Raw genomic sequence first — 14,787 nt, forward strand, 5'->3', positions numbered from 1 at the left:
AGATATGAAATTTAATTTTTTTGTCAAGAATCAACAACAAGTGGGACACAATCGTGAAGTGGAACAACATTTATTGGATAATTTAAACTTTTTTAACAAATAAAAAACTGAAAAGTGGGGCGTGCATTATTATTCGGCCCCCTTGCGTTAATACTTTGTAGCGCCACCTTTTGCTCCAATTACAGCTGCAAGTCGCTTGGGGTATGTTTCTATCAGTTCTGCACATCGAGAGACTGACATTCTTGCCCATTCTTCCTTGCAAAACAGCTCGAGCTCAGTGAGGTTGGATGGAGAGTGTTTGTGAACAGCAGTCTTCAGCTCTTTCCACAGATTCTCAATTGGATTTAGGTCTGGACTTTGACTTGGCCATTCTAACACCTGGATATGTTTATTTTTGAACCAGTTCATTGTTTGGCTTTATGTTTTGGATCATTGTCCTGTTGGAAGATAAATCTCCGTCCCAGTCTCAGGTCTTGTGCAGATACCAACAGGTTTTCTTCCAGAATGTTCCTGTATTTGGCTGCATCCATCTTCCCGTCAATTTTAACCATCTTCCCTGTCCCTGCTGAAGAAAAGCAGGCCCAAACCATGATGCTGCCACCACCATGTTTGACAGTGGAGATGGTGTGTTCAGGGTGATGAGCTGTGTTGCTTTTACGCCAAACATATCGTTTTGCATTGTGGCCAAAAAGTTCAATTTTGGTTTCATCTGACCAGAGCACCTTCTTCCACATGTTTGGTGTGTCTCCCAGGTGGCTTGTGGCAAACTTTAAACGAGACTTTTTATGGATATCTTTGAGAAATGGCTTTCTTCTTGCCACTCTTCCATAAAGGCCAGATTTGTGCAGTGTACGACTGATTGTTGTCCTATGGACAGACTCTCCCACCTCAGCTGTAGATCTCTGCAGTTCATCCAGAGAGATCATGGGCCTCTTGGCTGCATCTCTGATCAGTTTTCTCCTTGTTTGAGAAGAAAGTTTGGTAGGACGGCCGGGTCTTGGTAGATTTGCAGTGGTCTGATGCTCCTTCCATGTCAATATGATGGCTTGCACAGTGCTCCTTGAGATGTTTAAAGCTTGGGAAATCTTTTTGTATCCAAATCCGGCTTTAAACTTCTCCACAACAGTATCTCGGACCTGCCTGGTGTGTTCCCTGGTTTTCATAATGCTCTCTGCACTTTAAACAGAACCCTGAGACTATCACAGAGCAGGTGCATTTATACGGAGACTTGATTACACACATTTGGATTCTATTTATCATCATCGGTCATTTAGGACAACATTGGATCATTCAGAGATCCTCACTGAACTTCTGGAGTGAGTTTGCTGCACTAAAAGTAAAGGGGCCGAATAATATTGCACGCCCCACTTTTCAGTTTTTTATTTGTTAAAAAAGTTTAAATTATCCAATAAATGTTGTTCCACTTCACGATTGTGTCCCACTTGTTGTTGATTCTTGACAAAAAAATTAAATTTCATATCTTTATGTTTGAAGCCTGAAATGTGGCGAAAGGTTGCAAGATTCAAGGGGGCCGAATACTTTTGCAAGGCACTGTAGTATTTTGTGTGTGTGTCTTTCATGACACTTTATTATTATTCATCAACAAATTAACCTACTTCATAACTAGCTAGCTAACTGAGGCTAGGTTCATAACGCAGGTCCTAATGCACAATCCCGATTTTTTGTCATATGTTTTTTTTGGCGTACCAGTTCAGACTGCCTTTGTCCATTGAGCCTGTTGAAGTATCACACACGCGCTCGAATTTGCAGTCCGAGATGCGCTAAGCAAACTGGCACGCATGCGAGGGAGCATTGGAGCAGCGAGAAAACCGAGCATTGTCAGGCTTATTCTGAACCCATTTTATTTTTTTTATGACTGTTGTCAAGCCCGCTCCTTCCCCAAAAGCTGCTTTCAAGCTAGGCGCTAACGCTGATGCACAGCTGCACCGCTACCGTAGCACCCTGTCTCTCTTGCTCTTTGCTGATGTTAATTGCTGCATGAATTCTAATTTGGGGGACTTGACAGTTCGGACCGCAGCCACATTCTGGAAAAATGTGGCCCGGATGGGATTTTAACCACATACATCGAATTTGAAAATGGGTTGGATGATGGAGAGGCAGTGACGGGGTTGGACTCAAGTGTCCGAAATTTCTGGCGATGAGGACACAGACTATTATCCAGGTGGCAGTGGCAGTTGTCCACCTGGAAATCCAACTAAACAGGATCAATCTGACTCATAAGATTCCACTTACGTGTCCTCTGAAGAAGAAAGTGTCCAAATCATGGCCAACAGAATGAGTTGGTAGGGCTCTTACTAGAGAAAATTACCTCCCACCCAGGGCAGAACACAGAGCCACAATATCCTCAGAAATCGGTCAGTGCCTCCACAAGGGCTTAGCACCGCTGCCTCACCAAAAAGATGCATGGGAGCTCTTCATCATTGATGATAAAATACAAGGAAGGATAAAGTCTATTGCTGTTTTTTTTTTTTTTTAATGTTAATTGAATCATAAAGATATTTCAAGCATGAAATCATTCTTGTGTACCCCTAAATATCATACTAATTAATATACAAGTCTGGTTGAAGTGGCTGGGGAGAGGGAAGTCTGTTAAAGCGGCTGCCCCGCGACCCGACCCCGGAACAAGCGGAAGATAATTGATGGATGGATAATATACAATTGATTATTCTTCACCAAAATGGCATAAAAACACATTAGTTCTAATATGGGTCATTTTTGACCCACTTATGGAAGAGTGTGGGGTCCAGTAACTTGTGCGTCTAAGGGTTAAATTGGCCGCCTACGGATCGGCCCCGAACCCTGTGTACAGTCACCTGATACTGAAGTCTGTGGAGTAAAGAATAAAAGTTAATACACTCATGTAAAACACTAGGGGCAAATGAAGAGGTCGCTGGGAAACACACGCACACATACAGTAAAGGTCCCTTTTAGCCAATTAGATGCCAGGAAAATGCTCGGCCATAGCCAATGGCATAGCTGCTATAAGTAGTTACGTTCAGTAAACTCTGGGAGCTGCAGGTACCAGCCATACTTTATTTTTTTCCTTTCTTGTCCTGAAAATTCTTCAACTATAGGCAATATTTTCCCGTTGAAGCGTGTCTTAACCTGAAAATTCTGTATCTAGAGACGTTCTTTTGTAGAGGTACCACTGTATAATACAGGGATGTTCATTGTTTTTCTTCCAACATCTGCTTTACAAGATGTTGCTCACAGAACATAATTAATGATAAACATTTTTAAAAAAAAATCAGTTTGAAGCCACTACCCACACTTGCGTTGTGATCGACTGGTAGCTCGCCATCAACAAGCTCACACTAAAATTTTTCCCAAATCAGCCTGAATAGGAAGCATGTGTCTTTGACAGATACACTCTAGTGTTAAAGTGGGTGTGGCATCAAAGTTCAATGACCATTTTGAGTGTTGGCGGTGAAAACAAGCTACAGTACATGCCCATTTTTCTCATTTGTCTAACGTTGGATGAGTCGTTAACACACAAGGACGTCTGTTCCGCAAACTCTGTCATGTACAAGTATACGTTTCTAATTATTACGAGCAGATATTGAAAATCACACGGCAACAACCCTCATCCGTCTCCCCCGATATTTTAATTTCACCCTTGTTTGCTTCCATTTCTTCCCCAGAGCACGTTCAAGTTCAAGTCTGAGAGCGACATCCACCTCGCCGAGCATCACAAGCAAGTGTTGTATGACGGCAAGCTGGCGAGCGCCATCGCGCTAGCTTACAACGCCAAGGCCACCGACGCGCAGCTTTGCCTGGAGTCTTCCCCCAAGGAAAACACTTCCATCTTTGTGCACTCGCCCCATGCGCTTATGCTTCAGGTTGGTCCAAAAAGATTGCTCTCCTTTGGACCGTTTCATAACGTTCCGCTTTTTAGAAGAAGGCTTAGGTCGTTATTCGAGTCATTTAGCCTGTTTTTTCAGTTAGGCAAAGAGTCTTTTTTGCTAACGGGGCCATCACACATATTGCCACCAAATGGATATGAGACATTATGGGGTAAAGCTTCATATATTGCTTTACAGGCATAAGCGGATTTTTTGGGGGGCAGGGGGGCCAGCCCCCCCCCCCCCCCCCCCGGTGGCTTAAGAGTGTCATTGCATGTAATTGTCTTTCCTATATACATATAAATGTTGTAAAGCAATAAAACTGCAACAAAAATGACTGAAATGAACAAAAAAAAAATTTTTTATAATGGGTCAAAATTATTTTTCGAAAAGATCATGTGACTAGCAACTTAGAGGGTCATTTGCTTTGCATATAATTTTCACAAAAAAAAAAAATTAGGGGAGTTTTATTTTTCAAATGATTTTTTTTTCTTTGATTGAAGCAACTTTTTGGGGGGATTGAATGATTTAGACACAAATTTCCTACCCATAATATGGCCCAAACAAAAAAAGAATTTCTTCAATCAAAGGCAACTTTTTCAATGAAAATTAAGTGTTGAAATGCAAATTTTTCAATCTCAAATATTTTTTCGCATTCAAACTTTTTTTATGATGGAAATTTTTCTTTTTTTTTGATTGAAGTGTTTTTTCTTTTTGAAAATATATAATTTTTTGAAGCAACTAATTTTTTGATTGAATAATAAAGACAAAAACGTCCTAGCCAAAATGTGGCACAAATCACAAACCAACATTACTGCAATCAAAAAAGTTGCTTCAATCAAAAAATAAAAATAAAAAATCAAAGAAAAATTGCTTTCACATGCATTTTTTTCTTTGAGTTTTTTGAGTTTCAAATTTATTTTTGCATTCACCTTTTTTGATTGAAGCGACTTTTTTGGGGTTGAAAATATATATTTTAGGGCTGTCAAAATTATCACGTTAACGGGCGGTAATTTTTTAAATTAATCATGTTAAAATATTTGCAATTTACGCACATGCCCCGCTCAAACAGATTAAAATGACAACAGTGTAATGTCCGCTTGTTACTTGTTTTTTTGTTGTTTGGCGCCCTCTGCTGGTACCTGGGTCCAAATGATTTTATGGGTTTGTGGAGTGAGCATGTTGTAATTATTGACATCAACAATGGCGAGCTACTAGTTTATTTTTTGATTGGAAAATTTTAGAAATTTGAATAAAACATAAACATTAAGAGGTTTTAATATAAAAATTTCTATAACTTGTACTAACATTTATCTTTTAAGAACTACAAGTTTTTCTATCCATGGATTGCTTTAAGAGAATCAGAAGTTAATCATGTTAATGCCATCGTGTTGATTTATTGTTATAATAAACAAATACAGTACTTATGTACCGTATGTTGAATGTATATATCCGTGTTGTGCCTTATCTTTTGGTTTGAATTGCGATTATTACGATTAATTAATTTTTAAGCTGTAATTAACTCGATTAAAAATTTTAATCGTTTGACAGCCCTAATATATTTTGATTGAAGCAACATTTTTTGATTGAATAATAAAGACACAAATGTACCTCCATATGGCTCCGCCTAGGGGATACAATTTTTGACTGGGTTAACTACATTGGCACGACACCGGCGGGCGTACCGTATTCAATGGATGACGATCTTTGTGGAAAAGTATTGCCAAAGCAGCCTGATTTAAAATTCCCCTCAAGAATGATGGGAAACAAAAATGTCATTGTCAACTTATTATTATAAATATTCTTGTAAGTTCATTTATTGCTGACACTGCGTTTCAGGGTCATCAACATGTTGTGCCCCTCCTGCCCCAAAAGTCAAACTCCGCCTATGTTTACAGGTGTCAAACTCAAGAAAAACAAAACGGATTGCAGCTGCAGAATGTTTTCACAAAACATTGACATATTGCAAGCTATTTCAAAAAGTTGATGAACAGAAAGTTTAAAATGACTTCAAAACAAGCTGTCAGTTTGTTGCTAGTTTTTCCTCCCTCAGCCACCCTCGTTTTCCAATTTCCCAAACCTAATGCACTGTTTTTTCCCCCCGATTTTTTCCAGGATGTAAAAGCCACCGTGACTTACTCCATTCAACGGGCGATCCACTCCATCGGTGGCATCCAGGTTCTCTTCCCCCTGTTTGCTCAGCTGGACTACCACCAGTTGAACGATAGCCAAGCGGAGAACACCGTTTGGTGAGAAATAGACGCAACCCGTTAATTAATAACATGATCATCCTGAACCAAAATAGTTGGGACTTTTAAATGCGCGTCCCTCCTTCCGGGCTGGCCGTCGCAAAGCTCTCCCACTGCGTTCTGGAAGGCATCAGAGCTCTGATCTGATTCCATCTTGGACCGATGCCTGACGGTTGACCAGAAAGCCACAGCGGTAGCCCGCTAGGCCGCACTGGCGAAGACACCCCGAGCCAAGGCTGCCTGCCTTTAAGTCGACTCTGATCTTTCTCCTCTGTCCCGTCTGTACGACCACTTGGAGGATCTTAACACAAATATACAGAAGAAGGTTTTTCTGCAAGATTAATGTAACTATCTGTCTTTGAAATTCGCAGAAGAAACATTTTCATTTTACAAGGGCTGGCCAAGGATTAATGAAACACACGACACCTTGCAATTAATCATGATAAATCTTGTTTTTAAGATGGGAAATCCAATGATATACTTGAAACTGCAATTTCTGGAGCTTTGCTATGGTAGAAACAGATGGAAGACTCGCTCAGGACTTTTCGTGGTGGAGGGGTTTGCATGTCCCAATTATCCTAGGAGCGATGTTGTCTGGGGCTTTAAGCCCGTGGCAGGGTCACCCATGGAAAACAGGTCCTAGGTGAGGGGCCAGACAGAGCATGGCTCAACAAGACACCTTATGATGAATAAAATAAATGGACTTGGGTTTTCCTTTGCCCGGACGCGGGTTACTTAGCCTGGCCTGGAGGTGGGGCTCAAGGCGAGCGTCTGGTGGCTAGGCCTGTCCCCATGGGGCCCAACATGAAAAGGAAACGTTGGTTTCCCTTCCCATGGGCTCACCACCTGTGAGATGGTCCGTAGGGGTCGGGTGCATAGGGAGTTTGGTAACAGCCAAAGATGTGGGCCTTGGCGGTCTGACTCCCAGCTGCAGAAGCTAACTCCTGGGACATGGAATAGCACCTCTCTGGCAGGGAAGGAGCCCGAGCTTGTGCGTGAGGCAGAGAAGTTCCGGTTCTGCTACCAATCCTCTTGAGAGGGGTTGGACTCTCTTCCACTCTGGAGTTGCCCACAGTGAGAGGCGCCGAGCAGGTGTGGGCATACTTATTGCCCTGTGTACGTTGGGGTTATCCCCGGTAGATGAGAGGGTAGCTTCCCTCCGCCTTCAGGTGGGAGGACGGGTTCTAACTGTTGTGTGTGCTTATGCACCGAACAGCATCTCAGAGTATCCACCCTTTTTGAAGTCCTTGGTGGGTGTGCTGGAGAGCGCCCCTTCTGGAGACTCCCTCGTTCTCCTGGGGGACATCAACGCTCACGTGGGCAATGACGGTGAGACCTAGAGGGGCGTGACTGGGAGGAACGCCCCCCCTGATCAGAACCCGAGTTGTGTTCTGTTACTGGACTTCTGTGCTCGTCACGGTTTGTCCATAACAAACACCACGTTCAAGCATAGGGGTGTCCATATGTGCCCTTGGCACCAGGACACCCTAGGCTGCAGTTTGAGGATCGACTTTGTAATCGTGTCATCGAACAACTCTTGGGTCACGGAACCTGGATGCCTCCATGGAGAGGTGTTCCGGGCATGTCCCATTGGCAGGAGGCCCCGGGGACGACCCAGGACATGCTGGAGGCACCATGTTTCTCGGCTGGCCTGAGAACGCCAAGCTGGAGGAAGTGGCTGGTGAGAGGGAAATCTGGGCTTCCCTGTTAAAGCTGCTGCCCCCGCGAACTGACCCCGGAGCAAGCGGAAGATAATGGGTGGATGGATGGATCCCAAAATAAATAAATAAAAGAAAAAAACATTTTTAAAAATATTTTTTTCTCTAATATATATACAGTATATATATATATATATATATATATGTATATCAGTGACGTGCGGTGAGGTTCATGGTTGGTGAGGCACTGACTCCTTTAGTGTCAGATTTCCAAATATATAAACCAAAAAGTGTAGCTTATTCAATTGGCTACTGGTTATTTCATATCTTATCAGCATTCTTCACAAAACACGCACACACGGTACATATTATCGATACGTAAAAGTAAGAAAATAACATGCATTTGCTCTACACCCTCACTAGCCACGTTTACATGCTGACTTTTATTCATACCGATTCAAATCATTCCGAATGGAAATTTCACATCAGCTGTTTACATGTCACTTCATCTATTCCGATCCAGCGTTTACATGTGACTGCCTTTATTCCGAAAGGACGTTTGACAACTGCCGTCTGACATGCGCAGATTAATCAAAACAAAGCGTCACGTTGCAAAACATGGAGATCGATCGTCAGATCAGCTGCTGTTTTAACTTTTCGAGTGGAAACAAAACTTCAGAATGATACGCCGTTCATTTAAAAAGTTGTGTGGGTGCGCTGTGCGTGTGCTTGGAAGCCATGTTGCAAGTAACGTTACTTACGTCACCAAGTGACGTCACCACGTCAGTACGGAGCATGCGCAGAAAGAACGCAACCAGACACCATTCCGCTTCCCTGTTTACATGATATAATTTTACTTCTAATCGGTTTGGGAAAAGGAATATTCCACCCCTGTGAATCGGAATGAAATTTCATTCGGTTTGGGCCTGTTCATTCCGAATGAGGTGTTTATATGGAACACATTTATTCGGTTTGAACAAATATTCCGATTGTAATTGGAATATTTGGCTCCATGTAAACGTGGCAACTGTGTTGGTCGTCGCAATTCTATAATTCATGCAACATAAATGAGAGTAAAGAGTGGTGTACAAAACCACAGAATTCAGTTCTGACCTTTAGTGAAATATTCAGTTGTTTTTAAAACTTTTAATTCTGATGCTTGAATCAATTTATTACAGATTGCTAAACAAAAAGTGTGAAAAGGAAAACAAAGAATATTTTATTTAAGGCCAAAATTTAGTTTTTAAATATTCTAATGTATTTTTCTTAGTCTAAGCTCTTTTTTTTATAAGATTGAAATTAAAACTGTCTGTGGTCTTGCGCCTGTCCTTCACCACAAAAACCGACGTTACTTTGGAAGGGCATAAGTTTGGTCTCAACATTCGTAGGGACGATATAACAGCATAACCTGCATGTAGGTACACTTTTTGCTGGGGACGGGACATTTAGACCAAACAGATTGGATGAAGGGGGCAAAGGGCCACATTTCTCATGTATATGAACCTAATCAATTAATAGGCAAAATGATCAATGCAAAATAAATCCTTATCTTCTGATAACTTTTACATGCATTGGTTCAGATGATACACTGTTCGATTCAAACCTTTGTTTTCAAAAAAATACTAAAGAAACATTTTGAAAACTTCCTGAATAAATGTCTGGTTTTTATTAGCTAACATAAACATCATGAAAATAATTCACTTAATAATGGCAGGGTCAATTCTATCCTTACAACATATGGAACTAGTGAAAGATCTAAATTCTCTATATAACTGAACATTATATCATGCAAAAAAGGTAAGGTTGCTTAAAAGTTGGTGGGGACAATTTTAGCATCCTGAAAAGTTGGTAGTGTTATGTCCCTACCGTCCCTATGCAAACCTACGCCCTTTTTGTAAAAGTCCTCCTTATTTTCCTTTACTTTGAAAAAAAATCATCTCTCCGCCTCAATGGAGAGGATTGCTTCAATTAGATCGTTCTGTGTTCTATTTGACAAGCCAGAAAACACAGTGGATGTGTCCAAAAGTCTCGCTAACCTTTCATCTTTCTCAGCAAAACCATGTAATCGTTCTACGTATATGCCACGTTTAGAAGAGCTACATGCTCATCGTTACCACGAAATGTTAACTCCTGTTTAGCTAGGATGCAGGTTGCATTAATGAGGTCTTTCAAACTCTTTTTTTTACCTTTGCATTGAGGATGTTACCGTTGAGCTTCCGCTGTTCGTCGAAGCCAAATCGATCCATGAGCTTCCAAAAGTTTTTAAAGCAATCACGCTTTGAATGTGAGTGGTCGAGCTCTCATGTTTGCTGAGGCTTCGTGGTAGTTTTTGAATGTCACAATATCTCGTGTTAGTCCAGACATTGGCACAAGTTGAGAAGAAAAGGCATCGAAAGCAGCAAATGTGATTTTTCGAAGGACAGCCACATAGCCAGTCTTTTCGGGTGTACCAGTCCGTTTGAAAAGCGCGAGTTATCTTCTGTCTCGTAGTGTGAAGCAAACCTTTTAGCTCCGGTGTTGTGTTAACCGCGTCCACTTTTAACGGAAAGTCCAGTTTCACGTACGCCCCCTAGCAGTGTGCCTTTTAACTGCGGTTTTATTTCCCATCAGCAAAACTAAATATGTCGCTAACAAACATTAAACTTTAAGGGATAAAGACATTAGCCAGACTGTGGAAAATCAGGTCAAATAAACGTATCTGGAAACATTATAATGGCAGATGTACGGCAACCAGCACGCTCCAATTCCATGTATCAACCCAGTTTGTTGTGGATTGCGCAATCAGAGGTGAGGCTTTACTCATTGCTGCCGCACCTCTCGTTTCATTTCTTTATTTGAACAGGAAATAGGCAAATTCAGCGATTTTGACTATAAAAAATGTTTGAAATGAGTCATACATAAAGAGCAACGGACAAATATTAATATAAATTTGATGCTATAAATATTTTTTTGTCATGATGACAGTTGAGGCTCGGCCTCACCTGCCTCCCCTGACCGCACGTCACTGATGTATATATATTATATGCAAAGCAACTGACTGTCTGATGTGCTCAAAAAATAATTTTGACCCATTATAAAAATGATTTTTTTTGTTTGTTCATTTCATTCATTTTTGTTGCAGTTTTATTGCTTTACAACTTATATATAAAGGAAAGTCAATTACATGCAATGACACTTTTCGGCCACCGGGGGGCCTGCCCCTCCCTTAAAATCAGCTTATAACGTCTAGTGCCGTAAATGGCAGCCAATGAGCAAGCACAAACACAATTCTAGTGGAAGATTATGGTAGCAACCTGTTAGTTATTGCCTTTTTTTTCCTCCCACCCCCCAAATGGTGACACTTTTTAAAACGATACATTGATTCTTGGCAAGAGCATATCGATATGTTGTCACGCAATATGGCACTCGCAAATAATTTTTATGAATAATTATTCTCCCATATGGATTAGACATAACGGGTGGAAAGCAAAATAGCACCATATGGTGCCAAAGCAATATTTTTATACCTGACTGCATGAATTTGGCAAGTTTCTCAGCAGTGGTAGTTTACCCTGCATCCGCTGCATCCAAATGTTAGCGCGTAAATGGATTTTACATAATCCAGCACGAAAACAAACAAAGTGGTACATAAAGCAAGTGATAAACAGATAAAACCGCAGGACATCACATTAGCGCTCGCCTCCTGCTTTCACTTTTTTAGCAGCGGTAATTTTACAGGACTTTTTCCTGCACGCATTTATTTCAAGTCGCGATTGGACGCAAAGTGAACGTTCCCGACTTTGTATGCGTGCGGCGCGTCGGCCTGCGCCGGCGCGATTGCATCCTTGTTATTGTTGTGCTGGAGCGGAGGCCACCAGAGGATGCCAGGCAAAGCCGATTACCGGCGCCGCTGTCATTCAGCCAAAGGCTTCAATGCAACAATGGAAAAGGCACCTTTATTGGACCTTTGGTGGCTCCTCTTGCGCATTGTACACACACATGACGCCCTGAAGGTGACCTTCTCCAGACCTTTCGTATATCATACAAGCCTCTTTCCGGAAAGTCTATCAGGAGCAGCATTCACTGGCTTTATAGGGTCTTTCACGACTGCTTTAGTCATCCGTAAAATGCTTGAGAGACGACGCATAAGTGGTAGGAATTGCGTAAAACATCTACACGGACTAAATGCGTCTGTCAGAGTATATATTTGGTAGATTGATTGGATGGTTTATGCGGCGGCACGCACAAACGAAAATAAATCAATAAAAAGAGCTGCTTCCACATGCAAATGTATATTATGTTATGTAAATGCACTTATTGAATGCGTACATTTCATGTTGTGCTCTGTTGCTATGTTTTATTTTAGCTCTCGCTGCTGAAATAATGCTAGTTTTTGTCTAGCTTTGAGAAGCACTTTGCGGCTGTTCTTAAAGTAAAATATGACTAGGAATGCGAGCAGGACTGAACGGGCCGTCGCAGTATATCCTGAGATGAGAAATACATTCACACACCACGGTGAAAAAACCCCCTATTGAAAAGGGTTCTACAAAAAAGGATTTAATATAATATTAGGGCTGTCAAACGATTAAAATTTTTAATCGAGTTAATCACAGCTTAAAAATGAATTAATCGCAATTAGAACCATCTCTAAAATATGCCATATTTTTTTGTAAATCATTGTTGGAATGGAAAGATAAGACTGATACAGTATATACATTCAACATACTCTACATAATTACTGTATTTGTTTATTATAACAATAAATCCTCAAGATGGCATTAACATTATGAACATTCTTTCTGTGAAAGGGATCCACGGATAGAAAGACTTGTAATTCTTAAAAGATAAATGTGAGTTTGTATATTGTGACTAAATATTGCCATCTAGTGTATTTGTTGAGCTAAACGAAATGTTTGAATAGAGTTTGACCAAAGTGGGGGTATTATTTTGCATAGCTGTTTTGATTGGGAATGCCAGTTCTCTTTGCATTGAGCGCTTTTCTTTTTGTGAACATTTTTTTTGAGAGAGAGAGGAATATTATTTTTGTTGTGCTTTCAGTAAATGATACTGTAGCGACTTAACTGCTCCGCCCAAATGCATGATGGGAAGATGGGCGACCATGACTGTCAATGGTGGCTGCAAATGGTATGTCTTCTCTGCATTGTGTTCAATACAGGGTGTTAAGAAAAAGATACGTTTTCCCCACGTCGCTCGCCACAATAGATATAATTGTTGTGGAAGAAATGCCAAAGCTTTTGCCGATAAATACCGCGCCCCCAGTAAATGCCTGTGTCCACTCAACTTGCTTGTCTCTGCCTCTTAACTCTCACTATACATAAAACTGCGTGATTGTAGTCTGTTTGCGGCAATGCGTGAGTGGGTCGTTCTGCGCATGCGATAAATGCGCTCAATATTTTAACGTGATTAATTAAAACAATTAATTACCGCCCGTTAACGCGATAAATTTGACAGCCCTATATAATACATAATAAAGGAAATAATGTTATTACTTCAGCAGCGTGCAAAACAATGCTGTTGCGTGCTGCCAATTACTGGACGGGAGTAGAATTGCAGCCACTGAATTGTTTATTTCCACCAAAACCACTCGAAAATGATGGGTACAGATGGATTTTGAATCAATATGAGAATTCCGTGGTGTAATATCACGACATATCTAAGAAAAGATTTTTCTTTAAACACCCCCATCTAGTGTAGTCCATAATATGGAGCTGGAACGGGCATAGAATGACTCTAGAATAGGCTACCAAAGCCAGTGCTAGAGCAACAGGCTCCCGCTGCCAGACGCCATTTCTCCTGTTGAGACATCAAAATTGAGTGTGTGTGGTTAATCTAGCGATTAGTTAGTTGGAATAATCGAGTCATTGGTTTATAAACTTTTAATGCGCTGCTGAATACATTTTAGGACATATAAAACCAAGATACACCAAAGTATTTATGCTTGCAATAGCATTTATTTTGACTTGCCAAGATTGCACTTTCAAAAGGGCATGGAATGCGAATACCAAATCAAAGACCTGAGCGTTTTTTTCAAACACTGTAGAATTACACTTTCATTTCGCAAGTGTAATAGATGCACTTAAATAAATTTAAATACCTGAGCTTAGTGTCAAACAGTATAAAAGAAACAACTAAATGTGGATTTATGTACAACAAAAGAACAATTGGCTTACTTGTATAATGAAGGAATTTAGCCTTTGGCCTTTAGCCAGATTGCTGGAATCACGCCATGCAAACCACTGGACCCGCACTGGCACAGCTCAAGTGACCCGGACCGGCGACAACCCGGCCAAAAGGCCAAACTCCACGCACTCACCTTAGTCTTAACCCCTTATACTGACTCCATTCTAAAAGCTGGAGAAAGGCTTCGAAGCGAGTGTTGACAACTTATTCAGGTTGACAGCGATCAAACGGCAAGGCGAAACACTCAGGTGAGGAGGCAGACTCGTTCCAAGGTAACCATATCACAAATCAACAAAAGGTTCCCGAGAAAAAAATGACAATGCTTAGTTAGACATTAGTCAGTATTTTTAAGACTTTCGCAGGGCGGGCCGTGGGCAGGAAGAAGGGTGTGTTTAGGATTATGTTCGATTGGAGTCTGGGCTGTTTAGTTCGTGCGTCACAGTTGTTGAGTCACTGTTTCTGGGGCAACCGCAGTGGGAGATTTTGCCCGCGTCAGCGTCACAGGGGGTCTCGGAGTCTTATCAGTTGTGTTATCAGTTGGATATCGGACATTCTTTGGTGTTCCTTGTGTCGGGACCGGATGTCCCGCCATTTGTTCCGGACTGCCTGGAAGAAGTGACGTGGAGACGTGGCCTTGTAGATGTCTTGCCTATCACCTGGTAGTCAGCGTCAATCTTGCTCAGTCAGCTGCGAGATAAAAAGGCGTCGTGTATCTCTTACGCCCTATATTCTGCTTGTTTTCCTTAAACCATGGTATAAGTGGTATTTAGTTCATATTGGTTGTGTTAGAGTAATACAGTCAAACAGTAAATACGAGAAAAGATACTATTCCCTGAT

At 41.3% G+C, this 14,787-nt stretch overlaps 1 protein-coding gene across 1 annotated transcript in view; it reads left to right on the top strand.

The window, feature by feature from the left end:
• LOC130917406 (neurobeachin-like) overlaps positions 1-14,787 on the top strand; it is a 572,897-nt gene that overhangs the window by 136,173 nt on the left and 421,937 nt on the right. Inside the window, exons 9-10 of the mRNA XM_057838766.1 lie at positions 3,663-3,860; positions 5,979-6,112. Of these exons, the coding sequence (XP_057694749.1) occupies positions 3,663-3,860; positions 5,979-6,112 (332 nt within the window). The remainder of the gene's footprint in view (positions 1-3,662; positions 3,861-5,978; positions 6,113-14,787) is intronic.

The sequence above is a fragment of the Corythoichthys intestinalis genome, chromosome 6, assembly GCF_030265065.1.
Source record: "Corythoichthys intestinalis isolate RoL2023-P3 chromosome 6, ASM3026506v1, whole genome shotgun sequence".
Classification (NCBI taxonomy): Eukaryota; Metazoa; Chordata; class Actinopteri; order Syngnathiformes; family Syngnathidae; genus Corythoichthys; species Corythoichthys intestinalis.